General features: G+C 43.1%; 1 protein-coding gene across 1 annotated transcript in view; it reads left to right on the top strand.

Moving 5' to 3' along the window:
• Positions 1 to 19,413, top strand: part of RASA2 (RAS p21 protein activator 2) — a 156,713-nt gene that overhangs the window by 36,705 nt on the left and 100,595 nt on the right. The window contains exon 2 of the mRNA XM_068280484.1: positions 16,172 to 16,289. Within this exon, the coding sequence (XP_068136585.1) occupies positions 16,172 to 16,289 (118 nt within the window). The remainder of the gene's footprint in view (positions 1 to 16,171; positions 16,290 to 19,413) is intronic.

Genomic DNA, 19,413 nt, shown 5'->3' with positions numbered 1-19,413 from the left:
AAACCGGAAAGCCTCATTTTGTATCTAGATACATGCCAAGTATTGTTTTAATTTGCCTGCTGCTGACTGAATCAATAAAATTTGAGTTTGAAAAAAAAAAAAAACAACAACCAGGAAATCCGATCGGATTTCTGGCTTGGGGAGGTAAGAAAAGCTTTATATTTTTTGGGAAATCTGATCATTGTTCTCAAATTGCCATAAAATTGGATCATTTTATTGTATGGTGTGTGGCCACCTTTAGGGCTAGTTCTTACTATGAGTGTTTGCAGATTTTTTTTTAAGCGCTGGCGATTTTTGACATCGCCTAAAAGTGCTTGTGCAATGATTTCCTATAAGGCCTAGTGCACACCAGAGCGGTTCGGCTGCGTTTTGCGATCCGCTTGCGGCTGCGGATACGCTTGGGTAATTTATTTCAATGGGCTGGTGCACACCAGAGCGGGAGGCATTTTGCAGAAACGCATACTCCCGGGCTGCTGCAGATTTTGGATTGCGGAGGCGATTCTGCCTCCAATGTAAAGTATAGGAAAAACGCAAGCCGCTCTGAAAAACGGCAGTTCAGAGCGGTTTTGCAGGTGTTTTTGTTACAGAAGCTGTTCAGTAACAGCTTTACTGTAACAATATATGAAATCTACAACACCAAAAACACTTCCCAAAACCACAAAATGCTAGCTGAAATGCTACAGAAAAATAAGAAAAAGCGTTTCAAAATCTTCTAGCATTTTGCGGATCTGCTATCGGTTTTTGGTGGGCACCAGGCCTAAAGGTGCGTACACACATGCGACTATAGTCGTTTGAAACGATCGTTCTCCGATCCTTTCAAACGACGATCGTTTGAAAAAAAGCAGCCAACGACTATGAAGTCTAACGACGGACGAGCTGGATCGTTCAAAACGATTGATCTAGCTTGGCGGATTTTTCCCAACGACGATCGTTTGCAAAAGTAGTACATCGTTGGAAACGATCGTTCGTACTAGGCTTGACATGCGCATTTCACTATTTCTCCATGGAACTTTTCATTTTTATGCGCAGGCGCAATAGTTACTTTTACGTGGTGTAACGTTCGTTCTAACGATCTGATCGTTACCTTTTAAAACTAACTTTACATAGGTCGTTCTTTCATCAATTAAAAGTTCGTTCGTTGTTGCATGTGTGTACGTAGCTTAGGAGTGTACACATGTGAGCGTTTTGATTTTAGTAAAATCACAAACACGCTACATGTACCATTTTCTGAGCTCTTTGGCTCAATGGAAGGTATAGGGAAATCACAAATCACTTGAAGAAGCGCTTTGTGTAGCAATTCCTACAGCGCTTTTAAGAATAAATACATTTTAGAGCTTTAAAGCTCAATTACTTTTATTAAAGCATCAATGGAGTGATGACGGCGACAGCCCGCTGTTTTGGCTTCGTTGGCCTTTTTTTCAAGTTGCCAAATTCTTTTCCGGGTCAAAGAGTCACTTGCGTCAGGAAGGGAAAATCTCAATCACTCATCAAAAACGCTTACAAAAGTGCTTTTCTAAGCTCAAAGCGCAGAGAAAAGCACTTTTAAAAAAGCTCAATAAATCAATCAGCGCTTGCGATAGCGCTGGCAATTTATAATGTGAACATGGCCTAATTGAGTACTGTATGACACAGATGAGGGAACTAAGCCACGTGTGCTGCCAATCTGCTAATAATTGGGGCCTGTACATTTTTTTTTTTTTTTTAAAGTTTCCACAGAATATTGCTGATACATTTATAAAACCAAGACGAATGAGCTTTATTAGAGAGAAGTTTTAACAGCTGTTAAATTAAGGCTAAATCCAACATATTCATTCAGTTTTATGAATAAACCCTTTGATTTGAGCTTTACGGTGTGCCTATGTCACATCTGTGCACAGGAAACCTTTAGGCTTTGCTGATCTTCATTGACAAAAATGACCTAGTTTAGAGAGGAGCTCCGAGTGTGAAAGCATTTCCCTTGTGAGGAAGCGAGTGAGAATGCTTGCCTGCCTTCAACATGCAAAAGAAACTTTGTTTCTTTAAACTTGTTTTTTTTCTCTATTGAGGTGGGGTTTCTAGCACAACACAGATTGTGTGAAGAAAGGCAATGGTGGAGGAGATTGTGGTTTCCGCTTAAGACTGAAATTGCACAGATGTACAAAACACTTCATACTCACTTCCTAATGTGTGTCTGCTTCTGACTGCAGCTTTTCATGCCCGCAAAATGTTCTTGTGTGCAAAAGGAAGGCTTTTCTATGCGTGGGTGTTTTTTCTTTTTATCTTTTTGCATGATTCTTAATTTTTTTGTTATTTGTGATGTACTGGGGCTTATTTGTCAGAATGTCTGTGAGGAAGGAGTCCGGGAACTTTTCTGAGGAGGAAAATCCTCTGAGCCCTCTAAATTAGACGTTAATTTATTAATCAATTAATATCGAAGCAGTTGGCGATCGTTTTATCGACTGAACATTGGACGTGCTCATTCTTTTTAGAATTGAAACCGGCAGCAATGTTACGCAGTTAGAGTTCCTATAGCTTTGTACTGCATAGACCAGCACAAAGGCAGACACGCTTTCAGTACTTCTGTGGAAATCTGATTGATGGGGAAGCAGCGTATGGTGGTGAAGTGATCAGTATTTCCAGAAGAGGTTTCGCCAAGGGAAATATTGATGGTGCTTAATGTCCGCCATACACCTCTTAATGTATGCCTTTAAAGGACAACTGAAGCGACAGGGATATGGAGGCTGCCATATTTATTTCCTTTTAAGCCATACCAGATTCCTGGCTATCCTGTTGATGCTCTGCCTTTAAAGGGAACCAGAGATGAACCTGAGATGGGAAAATTAAAAAGATGTTATACATATCTGGGGCATCCTCCAGCCCCATACGCTCTGATCGATCCCACGCTGCCGTCCTCTGCTGCCTGCATCAACGAGAAACGGGGTCCCGTCACTGACGTCATCTGAGCCAGCTCTGCAGGAGAAGTGCGCCCTCTACGTATCACTCCATCGGCTGCTGCAGAGATAAGCAAACAGTGAATTTCCCTAACGCTTATGGCCCGTTTCAACTAGGAACCGTGTGTATGCTTAAACACATGCACGCCAATGGAAGAGTTTCCACTGTGTGCATGTTGTGCGGTGCGATCCGAGAATCTGCAGCATGCTGCAGATTCTCGCACGGCCGCATCAGCCCGCAGCCACGTCCCATTTCCTCCATTGACTTCCGCATCGGGAGATGTTAGGTAGTCGCATTCGCATCACTTTGTAATAGAAACCGGCCCTTAGACTGGCTCCGACTGATGGAACAGTGAGGACCCGGTTCTCGTAGCTGCGGGCAGAGGAGGATAGCGGCATGGGAGCGATCGGAGCATATGGGGCTGGAGGATGCCCCAGGTATGTATAAAATCTTTATTTTTTTCATCTATAGTTCCCTTTAACCTCCCTGGCGGTAAGCCCGCGCAGGAGGATTTCTCATGCCCTGCTGGGCAGATTTGCATAATTTTTTTTTAAACACGCAGCTAGCACTTTACGATCTCCGCCGATACGCCGCGCCCCCCCCGACCCCTTGCGCAGCCTGGCCAATCAATGCCAGGCCGCGCTGAGGGGTGGATCGGGACCCCGTCTGACGTCATGATGTCATCGCAATCGTCGCCATGGCGACAGGGGAAGCCCATACAGGAAAACCCGTTCAGAATGGGATTTCCTGTTGGGATTATGCGGCGGAGGGGATCGGAGGGGCTGGGCAGACGCCGTAGGGAGGGGAGAAGCATGTAGCTAGCACTAGGCTAGCTACATGCTGAAAAAAAAGGCCAAAAAAAAACCCTCCCGTGCGCCGCATGAAATCATACCGGCAGGGAGGTTAATGCTTTTAGCCATAGACTCTGAACAAGCATGCAGCAGATCAGGTGCTCTGACTGAAGTCAGACTAGCTTAGCTGCATGCTTGTTTCTGGTGTGTTATTCAGACACTACTGCAGTGAATTAGATCAGTTGGGCTGCCAGGCAACTGGTATTGTGTAAAAGAAATTAAATATGTCAGCCTCCATATACCTTTCACTACAGTTTCTCTTTAAAGGACTTCTGCTGTGAAAATCTTAAAATTTAAAATACATGTAACATACAAATAAGAAGTACGTTTCTTCCAGAGTAAAATGAGCCATAAATTACTTTTCTCCTAGTTGCTGTCACTTACAGTAAGTAGTAGAAATCTGACATTACCGCCAGATTTTGGACTAGCCCATGTTCTCATGGGGGGTTCTCAGGGCTTTCTTTATTTTTAAAAGCACTTGGTGAATGGCAGTTGCTCCGTCCAACTGCCAAAGAAGTGTGCGGTGAGCAGGGAGGCTGGCCAGCATCATTGTATAAATCTTTTTCAGGGAATGTCTTTATAAAGTATAAAGGTCATGCTGAGAATCCCCCATGAAGAGATGGACTAATCCAAAACCTGTCGGTAATGTCAGATTTCTACTACCTACTGTAATTGACAGCAACATATGAGAATGTGTATGGCTCATTTTACTCGGGGAGAAATGTACTTCTTATTTGTATGTGATTTAAATTTTAAGATTTTCGCGACAGTTCCTCTTTAGAGGTAGTTCTTCATCAGGCTTTTTTTTTTTTCTTGACCTTTACTTGTAAAAATGGATCCTGTTAAGGCCTGTTTATATGCTTTTTTTCCCCCATGGAAAATTCAAGGCCTCGCTACATCTCCTGTGTTGCAAACAGAAAATAAAGTCTCCATGTCCTGTATTCTGCCAAAGAGTATGGAATGCCACTAAAATGAGGCCCTATATTCAGTAGAATATATGGTACGTGTATATCCCGATGAGCGATTTTGAGAGCCTCCTGTTAAAACTCTGATAGGATAATTCATAAGTACCAAATATATAATGAGGCGCTATATTTGATCACTAATACAGAATGGATAGTGATGTCCTACATTTTGTCAGTAATAAAGAACATTTTGATGAGAGGACATACATTCATTTAAAGGGAACCTTAACTGGCGAGGAAAAATAAATTCACCTACCTGGGGGCTTTCCCAAGCCTCCTGCAGCCGTCCGGTGCCCGCGCCGGTCCTTCGGTGCCCTCCGGTCTCCCTCCGCCGCTAAGTTTCGTTTTTGGACGACTGCCAGTCGTCCTCGGGCCTCTTCCGCATTCCTCGTCGTAAACTGCAGTAAAGCGCGCCGCATGACGCGTTTGGCGTCATGCACATGACGCGTTTGGCGTCATGCGGACGCGCTTTACGGCTGTTTACGGCGAGGAATGCGGAAGAGGCCCGAGGACGACTGGCAGTCGTCCGAAAACGAAACTTAGCGGCGGAGGGAGACCGGAGGGCACCGAAGGACCGGCGCGGGCACCGGACGGCTGCAGGAGGCTTGGGAAAGCCCCCAGGTAAGTGAATTTATTTTTCCTCGCCAGTTAAGGTTCCCTTTAAAGAGTAACTGTCATTCTGCAAACGCTAATTTAAACCTCTATTCTCCTGTGTTAAACAGTTTAGAAGGAAGCCAAAAAGGCAATACTGAAGTTAAAAATCTCTCTTACTGTGATGTGTGCTGCACAGCAAGGCTCGTTATTCCCAAGCTCTTAAGGAGGCCGGCAGGACGCATAACAGATACTGCAAAGCATTCTGGGGCTGCTTCTTCTCCCCACTGCACTACCTTGGGTTCTCCCCTTCATTTCCCTAACCCGCCCTAAGGCTACTTTCACAGTGGGAAGTTACAGGCTCATGTTACAGCAGCTTGTAACAGCAGCCTAACTCACTGCACATGTTCCGTTAGAGTATACTGCGTGAGTCCGCTATTGTTCCTAGCCACATGGCTAATTAATATTCACTGCATAGTAGTGTTGTCCGGATCATGAACCATTAGGATCTTTGATCCTGATCCTTTTTGTGAGTCCAATCATCAGGAAGCAGGGCGGATATTACATCACAATTGGCTTCATAGGAGACAGACAAACATGGAACCTGCCATGAGCTGTCAGGAGCATCATTCTCTGCAAATACTATATAAAAATTCTGTGAAATCCAAACGTGGACAGAGAAATGCATATGTAATGTAAGTACAGCCAATATTTAGCTACTGATATGTGTTTTTTTTTCTCTCTGAGACCCTATACCTAACAGCTCCTCTTTAAACGCTGTCCATACATTACCTGTGTTCCCTGATTATTTTTTTTTGATTTTTTTTTATTGCTCGGGTTCATAAACTATTGCTTTTATTTCTGCAGTGAGACTACAGGGGCGGCTCTCCTGAAGACTAACTGTAGACCATAAAACCTTTGTGAGGCTTTGTAAACATTCCTCACATCAAGATGCTGATGAGAAGTTTAATAGGTCCTTATTGGTAGTCCCCGCTTAATGAATGAGATGGGGACCGTAGGTTTGTTCTTAACCTGAATCTGTCCATAAGTCAAAACACTGCGTCATCTCTGTCTTCTGTCTGTGTCTCTAGTATCTCCTTCTGTGTCACTTCTGTACCCCCCTACCTTTAGTGTCCCCCTCCCTCTGTGCCACCACTCCCCCTCCCCACTGTATCACCCCTCTGCCCTCGGTGTACCACAGTAAAGTGTTGTTTTACTGGCTTAAAATACATTTTAAAAAATAAAATAAAATGTTTTTTCTCAAAAACTGAAAAGTCTTTAAGAAAAAACATTTTTTAACTTTTTTCCACAGAATCAAATTTCACATTGTGGATCCGTATGAATCGGCTGGTCGATCGTAAGTCAGGGATTACCTGTAGGGTAGCGGAATGAACCAGATTTAGTTTGGACTTTCCTCGGAAGTAATACCACTGATGTGAGGCACTTAAAATAAATAAAAATAAAATATATATACTTCTGATAGCACGCCACTGGAAAAAGTCGCAGCCTCCCTCAGTTAGTGAGTGGCTTCAAGAAGTACAATGTATTAGACAGATGGAAAATATCACCATGACTATCCATAAACGAGAGGAACAATTTTTAGCAGGACATGGGCTCTATGGTCTGAATTTGAAGAGTCAGATAATTACAAGAGATTAATGGGCTGATCTACTCTATCTGGGGGTTTGTGCCCCTGGCGTTTTGAGAAGTGCGATGCAGGAGATACCTTTTCTACTTATTTTTGGGAGAGGTGCACCTGTTATATACTCCTATTTGGCAGCTGCTGATCTCCTATCTCCTATGTCACTTCTATATTTCGTTATTCCTATGTGACCGAACTTCTCCCCTTCCCCTCTTTGTTGTTCTTTTCTATGTTAGTGTCCATATGTCTGTCTTATGTTTGTTTTAAGGTGATTGGTTTCTGAAGGATGCTATCCTTTCGAGATGCACTGCCTGATACATATCCTGGTTTATAGTATATCTGGTGTGGGCCCTGGGTGTATGATCCCTAAGGGCCCCAGGTCCCCCACCCTATCATCCCTGCCACCTTTCTCGGTGAGACAGGGTCAAGGTTGCAGTGCATGTGGGGGCAGCCGCATGCACTATTAAATATCACACGTTGTTTATTGAAGCATTCTTCAAGAAAATTTCTACTCTCTTCATAATTTATTTCCGTGTCCTGTTGTAAATGTTTATTAATGCCGGCGACTCTGGTCATTGCTGGCTACTCAAATTAGTTTTTTTGGGGGGGGGTTTTGTATATAATGAAGGATGTGGAGTGCTTTCTTGCGTTACATGTTTTATTCTGTGTTATGTAAAAACTTTATAAAATAAATAATCTTAAAAAAAAAAAAAAAAAGTGTATGTATATGTGTGTGTATATGTATGTGTGTATATGTAAGTTAGAGATAGAGGCGTTTCGAACAATAGCTGATACACGCTCCTTGGCAACCACCTCCGCTGCCGTGACCAGGATAGATCCTCTTCACCTCTCCATAGCCAATCATACAAAATGTCACAGCTCCAGGAATTCTGTTGTCTCAAGCAAACAGGTAATCCAATTCAATCCACCTCCAGAGATAACACTTTAAGTCTGCATTCTTCCTGTGTGGCTCAAAGGATCTCTCTCAGTGGATGTCAGTAAAACTTTTTATTTCTTCCAAACAAGGCACATCATATGAAGATAACAGAATCACTTACATCAGGAGGGTCCTATGCCAGTATAGGACCCCTCAGGATTGTTCGCTTCCCACCCTTGTGGTACTATGTGGTACATCAATAAACGATCAGTGGTGCCCAGCCCGCTCTCGTCCCGACTAGTTTCGGCCTTTCGCCTGATGACGAAAGTACCACATAGTACCACAAGGGTGGGAAGCGAACAATCCTAAGGGGGTCCTATACTGGCATAGGACCCTCCTGATGTAAGTGATTCTGTTATCTTCATATGATGTGCCTTGTTTGGAAGAAATAAAAAGTTTTACTGATATCCACTAAGAGAGAACCTTCTCTGTTTCTGTGCATTGAGCCACACAGGAGGAATGCAGACTTAAAGTGTTATCTCTGGAGGTGGATTGAATTGGATTACGGTACCTGCTTGCTTGAGACAACATAACTCCCGGCGCTGTGACATTGTATGATATATATATATATATATATATATATATATATATATATATATATATATATATATATATATATATATATATATATATATATATATATATATATATTTATATTTTTTTTTTTTTATATATATTTATACACAGACACACTAGATTTGTTTTTATCCTTCAATTCCAGCTATGCATTAGTTACACAGACTGGTGAATGTAACTGTATTGCAGTTACATCTTCAGATGTCACTTCTCCTTTAAGCCCTACAAGCCTGGACGTCCATATGTTGAGTAATCTGTTCTTGTTCGGTCTTCCTCCCACGCACTTCAGATCATCTCTGGGGCTGGTGTTTTTGTAAGAATGCTTTCCTACTGAATGTTATGAAATCCCTTCCTTGTTTCTCTAATCACATTGCCACCCGTCCTCCTGTCCTCTGTAAATACCGAGACCTAGCAATCTCTCCCGTTTATATTGTAGTGTTTGCATAGTCTTACCGAAGTTGGTTCAAGTGATCCTGACAGATATCAACACACGGTGTTGTTGTACCAAACAGGTTTGGGTAGCAATGGATTAGTCCTTCAGTTGTGTTTAGACACTGTGGGGAATATCGGGCTGGCAGATGATGAATGCAGTGGCTCTGTGTGATCCCAGAATCACTAGAGGGTGACAGGCGTGTGTCAGATGGTCTTTGGCCAATGGCTGTAACTCACACCTCTAATCAAAAAGCTTGTTTTATTTACTTGAAGTGAAAACAATACCAGTTGTCTGGCAGTCCGGTTATCTTTCTGGCATCAGTAAGTCACACACCTGACACAAGCATGCAGCTAATCCAGTCAGACTTCCCTCGTATATCCTTGGATCTGCATGCTTGTTCAGGGTCTGTGGATAAAAGTAAAAGAGGCAGAGGATAAGCAGGACAGCCAGGCAGTCTACTTTGTTTAAAAGAAAAAATGTCAGCCTCCGTATCTTTTTTGCGCCAGGTGCACTTAAAAGTGCATCTCCAGACTCAGAACAGGGTTTAAATTGAAATTAAATAATGTGTTATAAAACGTGTTTCAGTATTGCTTAAAAGCTAGTTCACACTGGCCGCTTTGGTAGCGTTTTGCTGAAAGCTGGCGATCAGCAAAAAACTGTTTTTTCACTGTACAGGAAAGCGATTTAGGAGTTAGTGCGTTTTGTGATTCTAGAACAGGTGTAGGGAACCTATGGCTCGGGAGCCAGATGTGGCTATTTTGATGGCTGCATCTGGCTCACAAACAAATCAGTAGGGGTTGACTCACTAAGCTACACTGCTCAAGCAGCACCGCTTAGTGTGGCAGCGCAAGTAAAATTTTAAAAGTATGCACACTACTGCTGTATCATGCTTACTTGCCCCCCCCCCCAAAAAAAAATGAACAGCTGCTCCAGCTGTCCCACCCTGGACCTTATCAGGTCCATTGACTTTGTAGGTCGAGATCACCACACTTTGGCCCATTAGGCTGCCTGTCACTTTGTCACTTGACAGGCAGCCAGTTGGACCAACCTGACTAACTGAGCATCAGCCTCTGCTCCAATTTCAGAAGCTCAATAAGCCCAACCCACTCCCAAGCATCCTGACTAAAGGCTCATACACACGGGGTACGGCCATCGTCGCAACCACGTGGCACGCGCGTGTTGCGGCGACAGGTCGCCCGTGTGTGTGACGCGCGCGCCCCGAACCGTCGCCCGTCGGAGCTGTCGCCAGGCGATTGACATGTTCAATCGCCGGCTACAGCTGTCGCCACAACTTCGCCGGAACTGTCGCTAGTCCCGCATGACGGGCTAGCGACAGCAACCCACCCACACACAGCACACGGAGCTTCCGGCGGGGGGGAGGAACCTCGGCGACAGCTTCCGCCGCATCGCTAATCCCTCTGCTGCCGTGTGGATGCAGAGGGACTTGGCGCCGAGCTGTCACCGAGCTGTCGCGCACACGCTCCCGTGTGCTAGCGACAGCTACAATTGTCCCCTGTGTGTACGTAGCTTTAGTCTTCTCAGAACTTGGCCTGGCAGCATCCTCTCCCCATTCATCCTCAACCAGTACAACTTTCTGTAACAATAACATTTCTATAGTGGTTTTCTCCCCTAGGACTCAAAGCGCTTAGGTTCTCTGATTCACTAGTTGGTAGTAGGATGAAGTATTCACACAACAAATATTATATTTTGCAAATGCAAAAGTGAACAGGTGGGTTTTACAGTCTGGATTGAAACACATCCAGAGATAGAGCTGTCCTGATCTGCTTCAGGTTAAGGAGTTCCATAATATAGCAGCAGCACGACAGAAGGCACTGGGACCAAAGGTTTTCAGGTGGACTCTGGCCCTCTTAATCTCTTCATACCCCATCGAGAACCTTCATCAACCCATTAATTGCAGTACTTTTCCCCCATCACCCCTCCTTCCCCCAGGGCCTTCCCTCCTGCCCATGGGCCAGGTCCACATTCTGCATTGGGCCAAGAAGTCTATAGTTATGTCACTGGACCAGGTTATTACAACTGAAATGCGTTTTTGACCAGAAAAGCCTTCAGTCATGGTATATAAATACATTTTTATCTTAATTTCCTGGCATTCTACAGTAGTTAGAGAATTGTTGCTCATGGTCAGTGAGCTCAATTACTGCTTCCCTAACTTGCTGCATTCTAGCACTATGTGATTGCATGTACGTTACCCTCTTCTGATGTGAGCGAAGCTTATCTCCATTATCCTTGGTCTACTCAGCAACACCCACATCGGTGTGCATTCCCAATGCCTTCATTTCATGCAGCACATGTGGTAACGGCCATGATTTTCTCAATTGAATAAATCATGTACATTAAATTGAAGCCTAAATCTAGGCAACATTGTTTTCCTAGTCCTATAGGTGCTCAGTGAAACGCCTTAATTTTATCTCTTAAAGGGGCACTATGGCGAAATATTGTAAAATTTAAAATATGTGCAAACAAACAAATAAGTGACTTTTCTCCTAGGTTGTTGTCACTTACAGTAGATAGTAGAAATCTGACAGAAGTGACAGGTTTTGGACTAGTCCATCTCTTCATAGGGGATTCTCAGCAAGGCTTTTATTCTTTATAAAGATATTCCCTAAAAATGATTTAAACAATGATGCGGACCAGCTTCCCTGCTCGCTACACACTTTTTTTGGCAGTTGGACAGAGCAACTGCCATTCACTAAGTGCCTTTGAAAATAAATGAATCCCTGAGAATCCCCTATGAAGAGATGAACTAGTCCAAAATCTGTCGCTTCTGTCAAACTTCTATTACCTACTGTAAGTGACAGCAACATAGGAGAAAAATAATTTATGGCTCATTTTACTCTGGAACTTCTTATTTGTATATGTTTGCACATATTTTAAATTTGACAATTTTTCTCCATAGTGCCCCTTTAAGTGCCTTCATTCACTTGGTGTACAGAGACCTTTGTATACCTGTTACATTCAGTGCAACATCCATTCATTTCCCAACTGTACAAGTCAATGTAACACTGGATTGTAACTAAAGGCAAAGTACCATGCACAATAGCAACTGCTGTTCAGCCTTCAGGTAAACTTCTGTTCTACTGATGTGAAACTGAATTGAAAGATCTGTGTACACAAGGCATCAAGGTACCTTCACTTCTTCCACTCTGAATTTTCAGCTAACAGATGGTGTATTTAGATCTGTGCTTGGAGGTGGGCTTTAATCTTAACAGATGGAAATTGCAAAGCCTTCCCACTCTTTAAACATTTTTTTAGATTCCCATCTGTGTCAGTATTTGGGAATATTTTAGTTCATATCCTTGGTGTGGAAAACTGAGATAATCCAACAAACCATGACAACCGATAGGGAAAAAGACCCAAAGTCAGGTGTCTGCATTGTCTTTAGGACACCTCTTCTGTAAAAATAGTAAATGCACCTTGCTGTTATTTTATTTTTATTTTTTTTGCCAGTGTGATTGTATTTTAGTTTTCTGTGTTATTAGAAAGCAATTACAAGAAATTGCATGAAAACCGCATAGCAATGCATGTGACCATTTTTTTTTCTTTTGCACTTTCATTTCATTTACACCAACCCCAATCACTGAAAGGTACAGTAGCGACAGCATTTGAGTTTGGGGAAAATGGGCATTTTAAAGAGACTCTGTAACAACAAAAACCTCCCCTGGGGGGTACTCACCTCGGGTGGGGGAAGCCTCCCGATCCTAATGAGGCTTCCCACGCCGTCCTCTGTCCCACGGGGGTCTCGCTGCAGCCCTCCGAACAGCCGGCGACAGAGCCGACTGTAGCTTCAATATTTACCTTTGCTGGCTCCAGCGGGGGCGCTGTGGCGACTTTCGGCACGGAAATAGACGGAAATACCCGATCTCCGTCGGGTCCGCTCTAATGCGCAGGCGCCGGAAACTTGCGCCTGCGCAGTAGAGCAGACCCGACGGCGATCGGGTATTTCCGCCTACTTCGGCGCCGACAGCCATCAGAGCGCCTGCGCAGGAGCCAGGAAGGTAAATATTGCGTCACGGCTGTACGGAGGGCTACAGCAAGACCCCCGAGGGACGCAGGACGGCGTGGGAAGCCTCATTAGGGTCCTGAGGCCTCCCCAACCCGAGGTGAGTACCCCCCAGGGGCCGTTTTGTCGTTACAGTTCCTCTTTAAGACGTTGCCAAAATCAATGTCCGAAAGAAACTAGAACCCTGAGGATTCAAGGCACCAGGGGGGTCATCTGAAATGTTGTCTTCTTACTGTGGTGTGTATATACACCATTAAAGTCATGAACATTAAATATAGGTGAAGTCCAGGATCTTTTCTACGGCACCTTAAAGTGTACCTGTAGTGAAAATTTGGGGAGGGGTAAGCCTCTGGATCCTCCAGAGTCTTCCCCCGTCCTCATTCACAGGCCCATTCCAGCGCTGGGACCCGCCAAACATCGCTTGTTGACGGCTTTCTTGGGTAAGATGCATGACCCAGATCAAGTCGGTGGAGGAGAATGGGGGGTGCCTCTAGAGGATCCAGAGGCTCCTTCCCCTCCTGAGGTAGGAAGGTAAGTAAGGGCCGTTTTTTAGGGATTATCACTGCCCATCTGTCACCATCTCCAGTCATGTGATAATGGTTACAGGATTGTTGAGCACCAATCTAGGGACAGTTTGTCAATGGTTGCAGCTTAGTGAGGGCGGGAGGAAAGGGCGGTCACAGTTTACAACTCGGACCTGATCTGTAACTGGAATTGGACATTAATGAACATTACCTATGGGTGAAATGTATTTCCTTTCCTGATTAGTAGACAGCTTATTCGTAATATCTAAGTTATCTGAATACATCCTGTCCTTTCTTACTACTACGAACTTCTTACTAAGTGTTGCATTTTGACAACTTTATCAGGTCGTGTTGGTCTATTACTAATGTGTTACTAATTATTTTTTTATTTTATTTTTTGACACTTCAAAACCATGTGTTAAATGTCAGGCACTTTAGTATAGAAGTGCTGCATGAATGAGCCTAGAGCCAGAGCTTTCTAAGTTCGGTTTCTCCTTTTTGTGAACTGTTGTTTGTGATCTGTCTACATTGTTAAAAAATAGACTTTAGCAATTCATGTTTGTGCTAAACCACAGAGAGGAAGAGCTCAGTTGCAGAAAAACAACCATTGCAAGACTACTATTCATTGAAACCTTTGATAATTGGAACCCAGCGTTTCCTCAGAGCCTGTTGTGGGTATTCTCAATGTTGCCCATTGCTGTGTTCTTTATTTTTGACCAAGAGATGCTGGTGCTTCTGCATGTCCACTGGGGTTCTGTCATGGATAAGCTTGTTGGGAGAATGCTTGTGTAGGTAACCCCTGCCTATCAGAAGCTAGATTTGTGTCACATAGCTTGAGGCCTGCTCCATTTTGGTCTCTATTGCAATGACTGAGGGCAAATCGCAGTTGCAGGACATATAGTATTTTGGGAGCGTTTCCATTCTTATGTGTTGTATAGGAGCTGGGCAATCACTTGCAAAGCTCTACCACAAATCGCTAGTGATTGCGATAGCGCCTTGTAGTGGGTCCCAGGCCTGAGTGAATATAATTAGCAATTTTATTTATTATGTTATTTTCACCACAGTTCCTCTGATAATGGAGGAAATCTTTATTGACATGCTGCTTATTATTTAGAGTGTGAAGCAAAGCTGATTATTACTCTCCTCGGCACAAATGAAAAATGAGAGGGACGGTTGATTATTTTAGTATGCTGGGAAGCTGCAGAGTGCCTCTCGTTTCCATACCCACCAGACTCTGCTGCATGCCAATTCTCTTTACAATAGGGATCCAGTCAGGGACCACAGTGGCAGTGATTAGCATGTTGGCCAGGCTGTTGTGTTAACTGAGAGACTTGGCATGCTAATTGGCAGAAGCTTGGAAACCTTTGTATTTTTTTTTTATTTTTTTTGCTACCGCTTTGGATAAAGAAAAAAAACTATCAGAAGTGATTAATAGTATGAATTAATGTTGTCCCTAACCTATTGACAACTCTGGCTCCTGTATATTTGTAAGTGAACACAAAACTTGCTTGTGAACATGCTTATGGTCTACTGATGGGCTGTAGTACAGGTAGCCCTCGTTTAACGAACGTGATAGGGACTGTAGGTTCGTTCTTAACCTGAAGCTGTTCTTACGTCGGAAGACTGTGCCATCTCTATCACCTGTACATCCTGTGTGCCTCCAGTGTCCACCTCTGTCACCTCTGCCCCCTGTACCTGCTTATACACATTTTCTCCAAAACTACAAGTCCAATTTGAACTTTTTTTTTTTTTTTTTTTTTTTTTTTTTTACTTCTTCCCTCAGAATCCATGCCGTTCGTAAGTCGGGTCGTTCGTTAGTCGGGACTTCCTGTATAATGAATGTTGCTGCATAAACAAGTTGCTTAACTTTCAAGCGACCCCTGGGGGTTAATGCATTTTTTTGAAAGTTGACCTGTTAGGCCTGGTTCACACTGTTGTTATTATTATTATTATTATTTAGTATTTATATAGTACCAACATCTTACGCAGCGCTGTACAGAGTATATATTGTTTTGTCCCTCAACTGTCCCTCAGAGGGGCTCACACTCTAATCCCTGCTATGTATCGTGTATGTATGGTAGTGTAGGGCCAATTTAGGGGGAAGCCTATTAACTTATCTGTATGTTTTTGGGATGTGGGAGGAAACTGGAGTGCCCAGAGGAAACCGACGCAAACACGGGGAGAACATACAAACTCCTTGTAGATGTTGACCTGGCTGGGATTGGAACCGGTGATCCAGCGCTGGAAGGCTAAAGCACTAACCACTACGCAACCGAAACCTAACAGAGTAATATACGGTACTACATCATGTAGCACTGATGACTATTTATCTCATAAAAGACAATATTATTGCTAAGTGGTCGGCATTATTCTCTTGTAGTTTTGGTATTGCTAGTTTGAATTCCCACCAAGGGTATTATGTGCATGGAGTCTATATGTTCTCCTGGTCTTTGTGTGGACTTCCTTCTTCAACCCAAAATGTTTCTTCTTTTGTGATTTGGTATCTGACCGATGTGATCCTGCCGTGTGGTAGGAACATTTTGAATCTGAGCTTCCTCTGGTTTTGGACTAGATATGTGTGTGTTCTGTGCACTCTTTAAAATCTTAGCACTTTTCGATTACAGAAAATAAAAAAAATGACCTTGATGTAAATGTGCAGATCTGCCATCAGTGTGCAATAATATTTTTCATGTTTTACAGGTGAGGCAAAAAATCTGCTTCCTTACTTGGGACCAAACAAAATGAGAGACTGCTTCTGCACTGTGAACCTGGACCAGGAGGAGATCTTTAGGACCAACGTTGTTGAAAAATCACTAAAGTAAGAAGCCTTTTGTCAGTATGTACCTGTGTGTCTGATTGGATGTGAGGATCATATAACAAAATGATTCCACATGTGCTGTTAGTGGGCATTGACGACGGGGTTTGTACTGTTGTACATATTTTTTTAATAATATTTCTTTTCTGCGAGAAGTGACTTTCTGTGGATGCAGGGATACAGATGAAATTTGAAAAATGTGAATATTGTGTAATAGTTAATTTATTTCAGTAATTCAACTTAAATGGTGAAACTAATATATTGTGAATTACTGAAATAAATGGACTTTTGCACAATATTCTAATTTTTCGAGTTTCACCTGTATGAGCGTCCATGGAGAGCAGCCGGATTGCCTTAGATGTAATATTTTTCCTCAGTAGATCATCTTCTTCCAGAGTGCTGCTTGGAGTACAATTCAGGTGAGGGTGGTAGATGGACATTGTGCAAGCAAGTAGGGAGGCTGCACTATGTGTTTCCTATGTTGTTGTTACTTACAGAAAGCAGTAAATGTCTGACAGGTTTTGGACTAGTCCAGAAAGCAGAGGCAATGTATCTTATGTGCAACATAAACCTATGCAATAGTATGTGAAACCCGACACCAGAGGCATTGCATATAACTGCTTCAATATTATACTGTTCTTGGCATTTCAGACTGCAGAGATTCACCTATGCATATGAGACATTCTAAACGTAGCTAAAATCTATACACAACGAATTACAGATTTTGACTCTAATATTTAACATGAAAAGTAGGAAAATGTTTACACAGCTACTTAGACATTATTTGTACATTGTCCTTTTAGAACACTTGGGTATTGATAGTATTCCTTTGTATTTTTTCTTTATTGTTTGCCTAAGAGGATATGGGTATAAGAGGATATGGAATTGGTACTGATATCTATCATTCATCATTGAGAATGGTTATTAGCTGTTGCTAGTGCTGCTAGTGATGTTGTCTTTCTAAAGTGCATTTTTTTTGTTAATGGTGGCCATACACAGGTCAATTTTTACTGTACATTTTTTAACCAGTATGTAGTCCTTGGGTAAGACTTTCTAGCATATTTGCTATACAAATGTTAACATTTCAATATAGTTTACATCTCGTCCAAGTGGTGGGTTGGATGCGGTGATATATGTTTAAGAAGGTGTGGGGAGGAGACGCCAAGCAGCTGCATTTCCTACTACGTTGGGCAGTACCACATTAATAGTAAAGGATTGATTGATTCATATGTCTGCTGAGTGGGCCAAGGTGCTATATTAATGGCTACTGCCTTGCTTAATTGCCCTCTGGATCACTCTGTTATGAGTTGTATGATTATCTTACAGCACACCTGACATAAGAGGGATATGGAGGCTGACCTATTTTATTTCCTTTTATCGAATGACGACTCACCCCGCTGCCGTTAAAATTTCCGGCTCCCTGAGTCGTAGCAACTCGGAGGAAGAAGTAATTTAGGGTCTGGCAAATTACCTGTGTGTGGGGCACGCACTAGTGCTATAGCGGCACCCAAGTCTGGTGCTAGGCGCCCGAAAGCACCTGCTTTGAGCAAAGCTGTCACACATATTTTTACATTTGACAATGCAGCGCCAAAAGCAGGGCTGTGGAGTCTGTACAAAAATACTCCAACTCCTCAGTTTATGAAACTACCGACTCCAGGTACCCAAAATGACTCTGACTCCTTAGTCTAATACTAACCGGGGATGTGGATTTGGTACAAAAATCATCCGACTCCCGATTCCTACTCTTCAGTTTATGAAACCACCGACTCCTACTCCCACTCCAGGTATCCAAAATGGCTCCGGCTCCAACTCTGACTCCACAGCCCTAGCCAAAAGTATTACTTCTAATTTACACTAAACATGAGCTTTTTGATTTCAACAAGTTTAATTTTTGGCTCATGTAGTCTGTAAATCAGTAGCTGTGGCATAGGGTACATAGAACCCCTGTGGTCGAGTTCTGATTCCCAGTAGTTACATGATGCTACATGCTGGGAATTCTATTTGGTGTGTATTTAGTAATATCTCTGCAGAATCAGTCACGTGTCTTTTTGCACATATTGCATTTACTTAACATTAAAAAACAGCCTATGTGCGCAGGAAGCTGTGGGCTATGAATAAAAACTGACAAACCACACTGGTGTCTCTCTTTTTTAACAATGAGTAAAGCAAGTCAGCCAATAACGTGCTTTATCTGTGTGAACCTGCTTAGCTTTCCATTGATGTCGCACTATAAGCAAGACATCGCTATGGCCAGACATTTTACTATACTGAGAGAAGAAGCCGCCATATAATATCAGAGGCTGGGATTTGGTTAAACGAGGGGCACCTTGATAAGAGATCGTAATATGTTTACCGCAGCAGTCCAACCTTTTTCTTCATTTTGTTCTTTGCATCATTTCCCCACTCACTTCTTCTGTAATGACTATTGCACAAGGGACCCTTCCGGCTGAGGTTCTGCTGACGTGGTGTCTTTGACGGTCGTGGCTTTTTCACTGATACCATGTACTCATTCATCTGCTTTTCTTCCTGTCATTTAATGACTGTACTAAGATGAGATCGCTTCCCCCGTAGTAAAAAATGCAGTTTCTAGGCTAAGTTAAAGTAAACCAGAGACGAAAGGAACAACATTTTTTGCTTACATGCAGCTTCCTCCAACCTCCCTGTTGTCCATCAGTTCAGGGCTGTGGAGTTGGTACAAAAATCATCTGCCTCAGACTGCTCATTTTATGAAACCACCGACTCAAAGTCCGACTACAGGTACCCAAAATAGCTCTGACTACTCGACTCTGACTCCTTAGTCTAATACTTACCAGGGCTGTGGATTTGGTGTAAAAATCATCCGACTCCAAGTCTGACTCAAGATGCCCAAAATTGCTCCTACTCTTTGACTCTGACTCCACAGCCCTGCATCAGTTTTCTCGATGTCCTCCCAGTCTGATCCGCTGTGAAGTCCACAATCCAGCTGCGTTGTGGTCCACTGCACATTCGCTGTTTCAGGCCATGGACCTCCATCGCACTCACTTGGCTGAAAGCCTTCTGGGCAAGTGCAGTTAGATGTTTTATAAACTGCACATGTGCAGAATGCTCTTGGCTACGGTAGAGGGATGGAGGAGGCGTGTGGCACAGA

This window comes from Hyperolius riggenbachi, chromosome 4 (assembly GCF_040937935.1).
Source record: "Hyperolius riggenbachi isolate aHypRig1 chromosome 4, aHypRig1.pri, whole genome shotgun sequence".
Taxonomy (NCBI): Eukaryota; Metazoa; Chordata; class Amphibia; order Anura; family Hyperoliidae; genus Hyperolius; species Hyperolius riggenbachi.
Note: the sequence above shows the minus strand (reverse complement) of the source record. Positions and strands in the feature narration are given on the sequence as shown.